Raw genomic sequence first — 13,350 nt, forward strand, 5'->3', positions numbered from 1 at the left:
AGCGAGATGAAGGAAGCTGCAAGGAGGGGACATTCCTCACCCACACCCCTTCTGCCACCTCCCACGGCAAGGGGGAAGCAGCCCACCCCACAGGACCCACGCTGGGGAGCGCTGGGCTGACACCACCCCGCTCCCGGTATCCGACCCCTGCGGGCACCATCCTCCGTTGGGAGAGTTACAGACGGCTTTGGCACGGCCAGCAGGGACGTGGGGGCTGGCTCTGGGGTACTTCAGCTTTGGGCCTCGCTCCCCTGTTGGCCACATTCCCTTGGGATGCCCGGAGCCATCCTCTGTCTCCGCCGGTGGCAGCGGGGCGGCTGTTCAGCCAGGATTTGGCCGCATCCCTCCCCCGGCAGCCAGCGCTCCAGCCTCCTCCGAGGCCCATTTGCTGCTGACAGCAACTCTCCCTTCAAAACCCCGATCTGGGAAAAAGGGTTAGGAGCAAAGGACAAGGATTTTCACGGTGGGGAACGGCACTCGACGTGTTTTCAGGAGTCCCAGGAGCGGGGACCGTGGCCAGCAGCCCCGCTCCCGGCCTCCCCCCTCCCGACAACTCGAAGTCTGAGCTTTGGCAACGCTTGTATAGCTTATCGACACAACACCGAGTCGAGGTGTGAGACAGGCCTAAGAGTCTCTAGGTTATTGCTACAGCGTAAGACAGGTTGGCTTCAGCCCTGGGGCCTCCTGAGCGCATCCTTGGCGGGTCACACTGAGAAATCAGACTTAAATTAAAGACAGAGGCAAAGGACTAATCGCTCCTGTTCAGCTGGCTTGTCCTAGGGCATGGTAGCCAGCAGGCTAGCTGGGTGGAGACCGCAGCAGCCCAGGGTAGCTCGGTAAGACACCATCCTTTCATCATAAGGTTCTCTCTGATGCAGATCTTGGCTTTCTGATCGGCCCCAGGGCGAGCAGCCTCCAAGCCCGCTCTCCACGGAGCCCCGAAATGATCGTACAGGGCAGACACCGACGACTATTTCAGTTCCAGGCAGAAGGGGAAGGTCCGCCGAGGTCTGCACCCCTCCACCCACCCCAGAAAGGTCAGCAGCAGATGACAAGACAACTGGATGCTAGGGAGAAGGGAGAGGTTTGAGGGGCTGTTTAAAAGTGACCGAGGGAAAAAAAAAAAAAAAAGAGGAAATGCAGAAATCAAGAGGCCCAAGAGGAGTCCCCAAGCCTCCCATACAGCCAGAGGAGTCGGGGAGATGGAAGATGAGGCACACGGGGACAGGTCTGAGCCAGCAGGGTGATGGTGACTGGGCTTCCCAGTCAGAAGAAGCCACAGGGACAGCAGGCAGCAGAGAAGAGCTTTCTTGCTGGCCACGAGTACTCCTCGGGGTTGGAATCCAGCAGGTAGCGGAGTGAAGAGCTGGCCTGTCAAGGCACGAGGGGAAAAGCTACTCCAGCTCCTCCACAGTCAGAGGGGATCTGCTCAATCACATAAAACCCACACTTTTTGGGTAAAAAGCCACCTGGCTCAGAGCCCCACGGAATGCAGCAGCTGCAGGCCAGAGCCTCAGCAAACACAGCCTTGGTCCTCTCGCCCTGCAAGAGGCTCTGGGTCACGACCAGATTTCCTTCCTGCCTCACACTCAAGAACAACCTACCCCTCTGTTACCCCTCCTGCCCGATCCAGGGCTCAAAAGGGCCACCAGCGTCCCCCAACGCTGCCAGACCAACCTCCCTCACACCAAAGCCAGTCCTGCAAAGCGCTTTTGGCCCGGGGGTGCTCTTCAAAGCACGCCAAGGAAGTAAAGAGACCTTCTTGTCCGCCGTCCTGGGACGAGCCGCGAGAAAAGCCAGTTTGTCCCAGTTTGCTGCTGCAAAGCCCAGCCAGAACACGGGTGTCTTCCAGTCCCTTTGCCTCTTAATCTCTGGTGGCCCCACTAAGCTCAGGTCTCAGGTGCTGCTCTCACAACCCTGCGTTGAGCCCCAGAAACCTGTACCTGCTGCTGCCACCTCTGCAGGCTCAGGGACGCTGCGACACACAAAGCACTAGGGATCAAAGGAAAAAATCAGTGGCTCACGAGAAGCACAAGGACAATTTTAGATATCCAGAGCCCAGGGAGAAGCAGGGAAGCTGTATTTTCTCTGGCACAAGCTACAAGGGACTTCGCAGCAGACTCCCAGCTCTGCCACAGGCCCTTGAAAGCGCGCAGACCGCCACGAGCCGTACCCAAGCGAGTCGATCCGACTTTCCTGCCTTTCTGGGCTCACCAGCAGGACGAGGTGGGTTCGCCCTGCCACAGAGCGTCCCTCTGCACGTCTCCTCAGAGGAGCGCCCCGCCGTCACCACCGCTGGGGACAGCGTCCCCCGGAGAGGAGCCCCCACACCTCCGCTTTGAAACATGGGCTACGGGAGAGCCGTGCAACAGGGAAACAACAACTCCTCCTTGGGAGACTTTGGGAAATCTGAGGGAGAATCTGAGGAAGCCTGCCAAGAGGAAGAAAGCAGGTGGTCAGAGAGAACCTCACAAGGTGCATCTGCTTCTGCTCCCGAACCAGGAGGCAGGGTTTGCCTTGCAGCTTTGTCCTTGGCACGGAAAGCAAAGGTGCCTACGTCTCTCCCTTCCTGACTGTGTTCCTACCTACCAAAATGCAGAAAGGGAGCGTATTCAGGGAGAGAGCAGGAGGCTTCAGGACCCCTGACACTGAGAGACACCATCGACAGAACAAAAACAGAAGGAAAAGAAGCCGGTTCCAGGAAACAAAGATGAGCTGTTACAACGGAGCGGAGCTGCCACCTTCCCTGGAAAACACCTCCCAGAGTCCCGCGCCTCCATCTCGCTGGATCAGTCACAGTTTCTTCCTTCGTGTGTCCATGGAATAGGGAGTTTGCAGCTGCCATCACCGCAAGTGAAGGGTGAGAACAACGGTCACGATCACCCCCAAGAAGAGGACAAAGGGAAGCCAGGTCTTCACAAATCCCCCTATGCTGCAACACGGGGAAAAAAAGGGGGAAGGGTTTAACCGTAAGAAATCAGCAGAGACAACAGGGAGAGAAGGCTGTGAGAATAACTGGAGAAACCAGAGGGAGACAGACGCCCTTCTGACTTCCTTATCCATTGCTGGCACTGCCACACATCTCATCCTGGAGATTCAGTCAGCGTTAAGATTTGAGACTAAATCAGGTCCACAAATAACTACAACTTGAACAACAGGGCTGGGCTCTCCTTCCAGCTTAAATTCAGGTCAAAGACTAGAACCTTTCATATCTGCACAGGCCAGGCTGGTGACAGGAGACCACCAAAAAAAAAATGAAACCCTGTTACTGCAGGCCTCCTAATTCAGACTGCTGGTGTATTTAACCAGGCCAGCAGGGGCTACGCTTGCCTAGAAGCTGGCAGAGAAGCTTTTCCAGACCAGGGAAGCCCCAGCAGAAGGGCAGCGACTCAAAAGCTCCATGCAGGGCAATCCTCGCAGCATCTCCTCCTCAGGCACAAAGAGCTGAAAAGGAGATTAAGTGCCCCTTCCAGTAAGGAAGGCTCGGGGTTTCCCTCTCCACTCAAGTTGGAAGTTCCATGGCAGCTGGAAATCTGACTAGTTTTTATGTAAAAAAAGATTCAAGAGAGGGAAGAGAAACCAGTAAGCCCTGGAGACAAGCCATTCTGTGACCTTATGTTCTGACCTAACCCAGCCAAAAGACAACACAGAGCGAGATTTGCTGTAACCAGCATTTCCCAAATTCCAGGCACCCTAAATTAGCTGCCAGAGACGGTATTTTGGGAGCAGCATCTAGCGCAACCCAGAAAGCACTCTCGGTTCTCTTCCTAAGAGCAGGCAGCAGGCAGTGACAGTACCACCTACCAGCGACACCCCCCCACATGTTGCGGGGGAAGAGATGTTTCTCCCTTCTCCACAGGACAGGCTGAAGCTTTAGAGGGCTAGGAAGAACGGAAGAAACGGAGCCCCTTTGCCCGCTGAGCCTAGACTGCTCCTCAGCTCACCTGACGTACTTCCCGTACAGGAGTGAGAAGAAGCAGAGTTTCACCATGTTCCAGGAGGTGCTGTTATCGTATCTCATCAAGTTTAAGGCCAGAGCCACGTGAGAATGGCAGTTGTCACAGCAAAGGTTGTGCTGGAACAGGAAAAAAAAAAAAAAAAAAAGGGGCACAGGGTTAGAAATCCTGTTCTGGAGGCTCCCCAGTTCTGCACCCCGTGCCGGCGCAGAGCCACAGGGCCCACTCCTGGAGCGAGGAGCCAAAGGAGATGTTGCTCCACACACAGACAGGACATCACCACCGCAGTCCTACCATTCGGTGCTTGTACTCCTCCGAGGCGTCGTGTACGGCCGTGTCCCAAGCGTTGGGACCGGTGGAGTATACTTTGTTAGGATCCAGCTTCCAGTACCTAGGAGGAGGAGAAGAGATCCCCTTCCGTTACTGCTGCGCCGTCACAACTTCTTGCTCTTCCCAGCGGGAAGGTGCTTAGAGGCCTTCGAGAAATCCGCTACCCCCGGAGTCCACAGAGCCGAGCGCTTCAAGACAGCGGGAGGGCAGCAGAAAGTACTGCTCAGCACCCCAAGGAGAGAGGAACTGCAGACCTCAGGGGCGCAGGCACAACCCTCAAACTGCTTTCCCAGCCCCTGATACGAAAGCTCCCGGCCATTCAAAACGTAAACCTGACCTGACAGATACACAAAACCCAGGCACCTCTCCTCCTCCCTCTGGAAAACCATTAACGGGCCGTGAGTGGTGACAGTTCATTAGCACAGCGCAGGCAGTGTTTACTTGGAGCGCTGCTTGTTAACATCATCTTAAAATGTTTTAGCCTTTTCTTTCTCTTTCTTTAAATAAAGGCTCCACAGCTGTAGTTATTAATACCATTCACGCTGCTGTCACGCTTCTAAAAAGATTTAATTTAACGTGGTTTCTTGAAAAGCAGCGACACAGTGGCCATCCACTTGAATTCGGGCATCTGAACAGCAGGAAAAGCACTATTACAGCACGTCTGTCTCCAGGAATTAAAGGACATCCGCAGGTCAGTTGGTTAGTTCAAGAAAAACGAACAAGAGCACTTACTTCACTGGCTTCCCAAATGCCATGTTGTCTTCCTACAAAAAAGGGAAAAGGTCTCAAGAGGACAACCCCGCGCAACGGTCGTGCCAGGCCTCTGGCTGGAAGGCCTCACGGCCCGCGATCGCTCGGTGCCAAAGCTGTCACGCTGCCTCAGCAGCCTCAGGACACCCATCTTATTTGTGTGCCTGGATTTCGATTTCAATCGCTTTCCTACTCCTGGCGTAGGCACGAGCGTGTTTATACTCTACGCACAGTGACAGCACGGAGCTACATCATAAGTACCTCTTTTCCCCTCCTTTTTCTTTTTTTAACTGTTAATCCCTTGTTAACTAGAAGTCGTAAATGTCCCAATCTATTAAGAGTATTAATTATCCCAAATTAAACCCCCCTTACTTTCAAAACCCACTGGACCTTAAAGCACTAGGTTAGACTGGCACTCAGCTGGTGCTAAGCAGCATGACAGTAACAGGCACGCCGAGGAAGCTGGAAGGCAGCTTCTGCCACTCTGACTTGAGAGAATTTAGGTCCAAAATTCCCAGTTAACAGCCTGGACTACGAATTTTTTTCCCTTCTGCTCACTAAACTAGCCACTATTTATCCCATCCCCCAAACGACCTCCACTGGACAGCGGCCCGCAGAGAACCAGCAAACCTCCACGATCTTCAGAAACGTCTGAAGCCACTGCTTTGCAGAACCTCGAGCTGCCAAGGACAGGGAATGGCTCAAAAGTCACCAAAGAAGGTGAGAAGCGGCCCAAGCACAGATTCTGCTTAAGCACCTGCACCCATCGTCTACTCACCGAGACAAAGTACGGCCCGGCGAAGTCCCGAATGACTCCAGTCGACGTGCAGATGCCCATGTGGCCGATGATGGGGAAGAGCCATCTACCAAGACAAGAAGCAAACCGTCAGGCTGAGATATTTGCCCCCTGATGACACCGAGTGAGGGCCACACGCTGCCAGGGGACTGCTGGAGCGGCTGCATGGCAGAGCTAACGTGGTACCGGCAGCGGGGAGAGGAAAGCAGGAGAGCCAAAGCCCAGCAAAGATGGATACAGGCACAGAAGAGGTTCAAGGAAAAGAAAAAAACCAGGCAGGGGATGAGTCTAGAGTCAGCTCGTCCGTGGGGCAGGCAGGCTCTGGGGTTTTACCCGCTGGGACGGAGAGCACGAGGCTCCCATGGCCTGCACCACACACGGCTCTGGCCGGGGAAGGGCGAGCCCCCGTCTCCCAGAAAAACCCACTCGTGTACCCAAGTAAAAAAGCTTAAATCCAGGAGAAACCGCCTGGAGAGAAAACAGGACTTTCCACGGGAGGTGCCCGTCCTCCCCTCCGCGCCGCAGCCCTTCACAGCAAACTGGATTTGAGCACCCCAGACAGAAACTGGGGCTCCTGGCGCCAGGAAAGGCATTCCCTCCCCCAAGTGATCCCAGGGTTTCAAAGACCTTCTCCTCCCCGCTGGATATTTACGGCCCCAGGGAGCAGCAGATTTATATCCCAACCCCCTTCCATCATCATCACTCAGAATTAAATACTCCAAGGGAAGTTACAGCGCTCTCCCACATCCTCCAGCCTTCCCAGGTTTGCCGGCCTCTCTCCCGATTTCTCCCTCCCCGAGAGCCTGCGGACGCAGCGGTGAGTATTTGGGAAGAGGTTACAGCAACACCAGACAGTGCCAGGCTCACCAGCTGCAGCTCCATGGGAGAGCTCCTAAAACTACCGAAATAAAGAGGGGCCGAGGCGGTGGGGGGTGTCACAAGGCAAAACAAGCCACGGCTCCTGCGGACAACCCCGCGGCGCAGGGAAAGAACTCGGCAAAGTTCGATGTCCTGCGCTTTTACCCTCTGCCTGTTCCTGTCTGACCCAAAGCAGCCAGACAGTTGGGCGCTCTGGGCAATGTTTTATCAGCCCAAAGGCTTGTATAATGCTGTTGTGGTGTCGCCACCTTCAAAGGTCTAGACGCTTCTTCCTTTTTTTTGAATTCTCTCAGCAGCGACTAGCTTTCAAGCCTCCAAAGCCAAGGATGACAGGAAACATCAGAGGGAGTAAAGAGAGCGATTGTACAGTCTAACAAGAGATTTTTGCCCGAAATTTCTGCTGCAAAACACCACCAACGGGAAGATGCCACTATTCATCGGGGAATGAACCCACAAAGAAATACAGACGCCCAGTGACTCTGGCGGCAGGACAGCTCTCTTCATCAGTCCCAGCGGGAGATAAGAAAGTGAAAAGCTTTGGGAAATCCTCCAGGAAAAGACTTAGGTAAAAATTTTAAGCAATCAAAAAAGAAAAGAGGTAAAAACCAAAGCTGTATGCGACACAGCAAGAGGAAAGTTGCAGCTTTCCCCTCGCCGAGGAGAGTTGCGGAGCCGTTCCTGATCCTGGCACGGACCATGCCACGTCTTCTACCTGACTTTCAGCTCTGGCTCAGTAAACACTATCACCTGATTTGAACCGGAGGGGAAGAGGAAGGCATAAAAATGTGCCTTTGTGTTCCCAGACTAGCCCCAAAGCCACATTTTACAGCTTCTCATTTTCCCACGACCAGAGAAAAACTCAGAAGTTCTCCTTGGAGCCTGCTTACGCTCAGCTGACAAGACTGGGAAGGCAAATCGACTCCTAACTCGTTAGAAGTGAAGCGCAGAGTCTCTCCTCAAGGCATAAGGCGGTCTAAGATCCCCGTAGGCCAACCTTGGCTCCAAAACCAGGAAAGCCTTCCCACGTTTCACCGGATCCGCTCCTGCAGAGACAAGCCCGCTCACCGCACAGCTTTCCCCACACCCACCCTCGCTGCGGGGAGAGGAGAGCCCTACCCCAAGGCCAGGATCCCACGGGGGCCCCGAAGCAGCCTGGCACCCGGTTACCCCAAAGCAAGCCGAGCACCCCGAGGCGGCCCAGCCGCTCTGCTTACCCCGGAGCAGGCCAAGCAGCCAGTTCCCCCGGTCTGCGAGCTAGCATCCCGTGACCCCAAAGCGGGCCGGGCTCCCTGCCAGCACCCAGGCACCCCGAAGCCGGCCGGGCAGGCGGGAGAAGCGAGGGGTGCCCCGGGCCGGGCCCTTCCCCGGTAGCGAAGCGCGGGCCCAGGCCTCAGCCGGGCCGCCCGCCCCCGGGGCCGGCACTCACGTCAGGACGGGGATGGGGGTCCACACCACGCAGTACGGAAAGCGACCGCGCTCCGCGTCCAACCCGGCCCCGCCGCCGCCATTGAACTGCTTCATCTTGGCCTCCGCTTCCGCCATCACCGGGGCCCGCCCCCCTCTGCCCGCCGTGTTTGCGTCACTTCCTGGAGACCGCGTCCGCTTCCGGGTACGGCCGGTAACCAGGAAGCGAGAACCAGGGGCAGGCCCCCGCCCCCCGCCTCCACGGGCCCGCTGGGCCCAGCGCCCCCTCCTCCGGGCCCTCCCCGCTTTGGGGAGCGGGGTCCGGCCTGCAGGGGCCCCGGGGCTCCCCCGCCTGCCGGCCAGCCCGGGCAGGGAGCCCACAGCCCCGCGGCTGCTGCTTGGCGGAGCGGGGGCTCCCGCCGCCCCCGGAGAGCCGAGCTTGGCGCTTCCCCCCCCCCCCCCCCCCCCCCCGGCCCCAGCCCTTTAGCGGCTTCATGTGCTGCAGAAGGGCCAGGGTTTGTTTCACCTTCTGCTCCGCTGATGCTCCTTCACCCCTCGCATCGACCTGGTGCGGATCCAGCACACGAACCTTGGCAGCCAGCTTCTCCCTGTTGCCCTGCCACAGGTCAGAAGCTGGAAGAGCTCCCCCCGGGAGAAGAGCCCCCCAGGAAATCGCCAAAGCAGCAATAAACATCCCACTAAGCCTCCCGTGACAGAGGGGGTGGTCAAGGAACCGCCAGGGGTAGGAACAGCATTTACAAATGGAGAATCGGATTAGAAAAATAACAATTGCTTTATTAGGAAGTTTTAATTCAAACTACACGAGAAAGCTGAAGAAGAAATATGTTTATTCCAGATTTCCACCCACCACAACACACTCGGCAAAATACAGAGTGACAACTCACTGAACTAGTGGGAAGAACAGGGAGGACGGCGCTTGCCCCAGCCCAGCAGACCCAGGACGGGGCTGTCCTGCTCGGCGGGTGCAGGAGAGCTGCCGAGCATCCAGCCCCCGCTCTCCTCTCCGCAGCCTTCCGTGCCTTCCTTGGAAGCCGCTTATTTCCTCCTCCCACAGAGCCCTGGAGCTGCATTTCCCTTCCAGGCCCGTAGTCACCAGAGCTCTCCAGCGCAGTTTGCGGTGTTACACAGCACGATGCCAAGGGGTTTTTTGCTAATAAAACAGTCTCAGCCCCTTTGTGCGCAGGGTTGGGTTCCTCCTCCCGCGTAGCTCCAGCAGAAGCCCCTCTGCTCACAGAAGGTGCTGGCTTTTGTCACTAGTGAACCCCACGAATGGCGAGAGCCACGTTCCCAACGGTCGTCACAAACTTACGGCTTCCACCTACCAGCCCCACTTTTCACCGAAATTTCTCTCCTTCATTAAAGACTTGACTTTACACGTTCTGCTTCCCATTACCTGACTTTGCTCAATAATTAAGCTGAGTCCAGCCTTCCACATTTATCAATGTATTCTCTGTCCCGGGGACAGAACAGCACTGACACGCTCACTGACTTTTAGATGAGTGAAGCTTCCAGCTTGAAAGCCCAGGAGATCCATAACCTCTACCCGCAGCAGAGGCACGTCAGGGGAGGGGGACACTGATTTGGAGTTGCCAGAGTGGCAGTAAGAAGCATTGGCTAACAGTCTAGTGTCGAGGTGGCCTACCCGCCCTCGGTACACGCTAACTTGTCGTACGAGTACTCAGGCTTCAACACAACTAGCTTAGTAACGCACTGAAGACTACGTTTCCTCACCTCTACCCAGCCCTCACGAGATGATCTAACATCCCACCTTGTTTCCTAGTCTAGACCCTGGTTTAGGACGGCCCCTCCAAGAGGGAGGGCTGCTTCAGAGGCAGCTGGACGGAAGCAGAGCCATCCGCCCAGCGCTCGCGCAGAGCGGCTCGGATCGAGCTGCAACACGGGCATCGTCTCCGCGTGACCGGTGGTCACCGCGTCAAGAGTTGATCAAGAGCCTGAAACCGCGCTCCTCGGAGGCCGACGGTGAGGGAATTCACAAAATAATCTGGTTCCAAGAGAGAGAAAGCTGAGGAAATACAGACACCCTCGAGAGCAAAGCCATGCCTGGTGCTTTGGTTTCTAACCGACACTTTCTATTTTGGCACTTCGGCTGGAAGATGCACACAAAGGTTGTTATGTGTTTCAGGGAACGCTTTTTGTTCGATGCAGAGAAATACTCGCATTGATTTGCTCCAGGCTAACAGAAATATCAGAGATTGTTAAAAAAAAAAAATTAAAAAAAAAAATCTATGAATAGAGGCCAATGTTCACATCAGCTAACGCGGTTTGCGGGATTAAGCCATGGATTTGCTCTTCCTGCGTGCGCCTCGGAGGCTGCCAAGCAGCGTCTCACCGGGGATCAGCTCCCCTGGCAATGCCACATGGTGAGGATGCCACCGCCAGCCTCGGCAGGACGCGTCTCCCCGCAGTGCCACCTCACGCCCTCCCCTCCCGGGGCATTTCAGACAGCCCAGTTTCTGCCCTCTTAAAGCAAGTGCGGGAAGGCAAACCCAGCTGCTGGAGCACAGGAAGAATACTGGTTTCCTCGGGGTGGATTTTAAAAAAATAAAATAATTTAAAAATAAATCAATACAGCACTCCTGTACCGCACAGCTCTCTTTTGTGGTTGTCAGGCAAGCAGAAGGGCTCTCCATCCCCAGTACGGCACTGGCAGAAACGGGTGAGCTGTAGCTGACAGCAGGGTCTTCCTAGTGACAACTGGAAAGCTGCTGCTGTTCTACTGCTATTGATCTAAGCAGAATACAAAACACCTGAAGTCAGCAGGGAAAAATAGCTGCAGTTGGAAAAGAAACTGCAGGGGGGGGGGGGGGGGGGAAACAGGGAGGGGAGAGCAGGTAAGAAGTTCTCCATGCATAAAATTAAAGGCTGGGCTTTTTATTGCAGCTCTCTCGTTTGCCTACAGTACTGGATCGATGTACAGAGCAGGAATAGTGCCACCATTGTTTTTGCCATCTCTCACTTGACAAGAAACAAAAGGTTTCGCTCCCACTTCTGCCAGCGACTGGCCACCGATGGCTCCTCTCTCCCCTGGCCAGCGCGGAAGCGGCTCTGTCGGCCCCAAAACGTCCTCCTGGCCTGCTCGCTGCCAGGTACCAGTGCAGCGCTCACCCCCGCCTCCCCCCCCCCCCCGCCCCGGAGCTGCCAAGCCCTTCCCAGAGGAGAGCCTGGCCGCTTCGGGAAGGACACACCGGTTTGGGGTTGTCCCAGCGCACGCCGCCATGGCTGGAGCTGGGCCTGGAACGGGGGTCGGTTACCTCCCCTTTTCTACCCCGGCTCATCGCTGAGCCTGAGAGCAGCAGGCACCCAGCCAGCTCTTGTTCAGCGAGCGGCTTCCTTGGGAACCTTCCCTGTTGTGACAGCTCAAACATTACAGGGACTGCCAGAACCAAACCACTCAAGGAGGAGATCCCCTCCCCCTTCTGACATTGACAACCGAGGCAGCAGCAGGCGACACCCGCGTGCAGGAGCCTATTGAAAATGTCACCGAGGCACAGGCGGATGGAGGACACCCAGGCGTCCTTCTCACCCCCCTCCCCGGCCCTGGAGGTGAGGCTGGGGTGGGGTTGCTTTGCGTTTTTGTTGTGCCTTTCCTGTGGTCCCTGCCTGCTGCAATCTGACAGCCTCTAATCGCTCAGCGTGAACCAGAAACGTCGCTCGCCGCTGTACCGGTGAGGGTGCGACTCACGAGCGCAAGAACGCACGCGGAGGCTCAGCCACCCACCCCAAAAGCAATGCCCCGAAGCCGTCTCACCCCTCAGCTTTAACCTTCAGGTCTTTTCTGCTTCCCTGTCACTCGAAAAGCCGCGTTTCCTTCTCTCTCCCTCTCCAACTGACACAGCCAACCCACAGGGCAACTTTTATCTTTAAAGGAAAAGCCACCAGTTTCTCAGGGACAAGAGGCACAAGGCGGAAGCGCCCCAAAGAGCCAAGTGCAGGTCACGATGATTTCTCAGCTACAAAATCCACGAAAAGGCCCCACGTTCTCCCCTTGCCAGCCCTGGAGGGCTTCCCCCTCGGTCTCACCTCCTGCAGCAGCAAGGTCTGAACAAGCTCTGAGGGGCATTAACAGGCAGAGGACTGAATTCCTCGCTGCCACAACAGCAGGCGGTTTTCTGACATCCTGCTCCCATTTTGCTCAGAGACAGGAGCCATCTTGAGCCCTTTGCAGCCTTGTTCCTGGCACTGTGAACGGTGACATCAGAGAAAAGTGAACTCATCAGCAGGGCTGTGATTGCTCCTCTCCCCACATCCCAGAGCACATCGCTCCTCTCCCTCCTCAACCCAATTCCCTCACCCAAATTACAAATAAAACTCATTTTTCTGGGTCCTTCTAGCCGTTTCCACCCACAGATTCAACCACTCGGCTTCCCCTTCCACGCTTCCTCTTTGTCCAACCCTTCAGTCCAAGATCTGACCTAATTAGTTGATTGCCAATTCCAGCGGCGGATGCACATTGCTTTGTTAGAGCAGAGCTGCCTTTTAAAGCAATAATTTCTATCAGACAGGATTTGAAATGAAGAGGCCTCAAAAGGCTTTCAGCTGAAAGGTGTCCAACGGGAATTTTTTTTTTAAGAGAAGAGTTCAGAGATTCTGAAAATAGCAGACTGGTTTTCTAACTCTTACTTAAGGCCTGGCATTCTGCAGCTTGGAGGGCAGGAAAGTATTTGGGAGGTTTTGCAGCAGGAGCCCAGAGGAGAAAGTGAGTTTACGATATCCTTCAGCAAGGGATCATCCCTGGGTCTAGATGTTGGTGCCCAACACACCACGCTGAGTGCGAGACACTTTAAGGCAGTAAGTGCGCTGTTTCTGACAGCGGAAACATCTCAGAAGATCAGTCAGTAACACGGTGACTCTGGCAGGTGACCTTGGCTCTGCCCCACAGCCTAAGCCACCAGGGCTCTGCTTCTCGGGGCAAGAAGCTATTGAAGAAGAGCTAAAAGGCAAGGACGGACCGTTTTCCCGGCTCAGCTTTTTGCCTCCCCCTCGCTCACCTCTAACTCTTGGGTTCAGCAGGGACTCCATGAGGGTTTTAATCAATTTTACCCCCCACCCTGACAAAACATAATTCAGAGAAACTAACCCCATTCCAGCACCGTTCACCTTTCTGCAAGACACGTGCATCGCTCCTCTCTTCCCCAGCAAGCCCCAGGCAGCCGTTCCCACCCTCCCCCCAGCAGCTCCAGCTCTAAACCAAGC

At 55.6% G+C, this 13,350-nt stretch overlaps 1 protein-coding gene across 1 annotated transcript; it reads right to left on the bottom strand.

Annotated features, from left to right (window-relative positions):
- Positions 1-127: 127 nt before the first annotated feature.
- On the bottom strand, positions 128-8,259 carry TMEM222 (transmembrane protein 222). The gene is made up of 6 exons (XM_086479541.1): positions 8,138-8,259; positions 5,815-5,899; positions 5,019-5,050; positions 4,251-4,347; positions 3,945-4,075; positions 128-2,932 (listed from the first exon to the last, which is right to left on the bottom strand). Exons 1-6 carry the CDS (start codon positions 8,251-8,253, stop codon positions 2,845-2,847), a joined length of 549 nt encoding a protein of 182 aa, XP_086335667.1. The 5' UTR covers positions 8,254-8,259; the 3' UTR covers positions 128-2,844.
- Between the last annotated feature and the right edge of the window lie 5,091 nt (positions 8,260-13,350).

This window comes from Leptosomus discolor, chromosome Z (assembly GCF_034619465.1).
Source record: "Leptosomus discolor isolate bLepDis1 chromosome Z, bLepDis1.hap2, whole genome shotgun sequence".
NCBI lineage: Eukaryota > Metazoa > Chordata > Aves > Leptosomiformes > Leptosomidae > Leptosomus > Leptosomus discolor.

Coding starts and splice junctions, on each gene's coding strand:
- TMEM222 (XM_086479541.1), bottom strand. CDS start 8,253: ATGGCGGAAGCGGAGGCCAAGATGAAGCAGTTCAATGGCGGCGGCGGG. Junction 5,051..5,814: donor CCGGGCCGTACTTTGTCTCG/GTGAGTAGACGA, acceptor CCTTTTTTGTAG/GAAGACAACATGGCATTTGG. Junction 4,348..5,018: donor GCATTTGGGAAGCCAGTGAA/GTAAGTGCTCTT, acceptor TCCTCCTCCTAG/GTACTGGAAGCTGGATCCTA.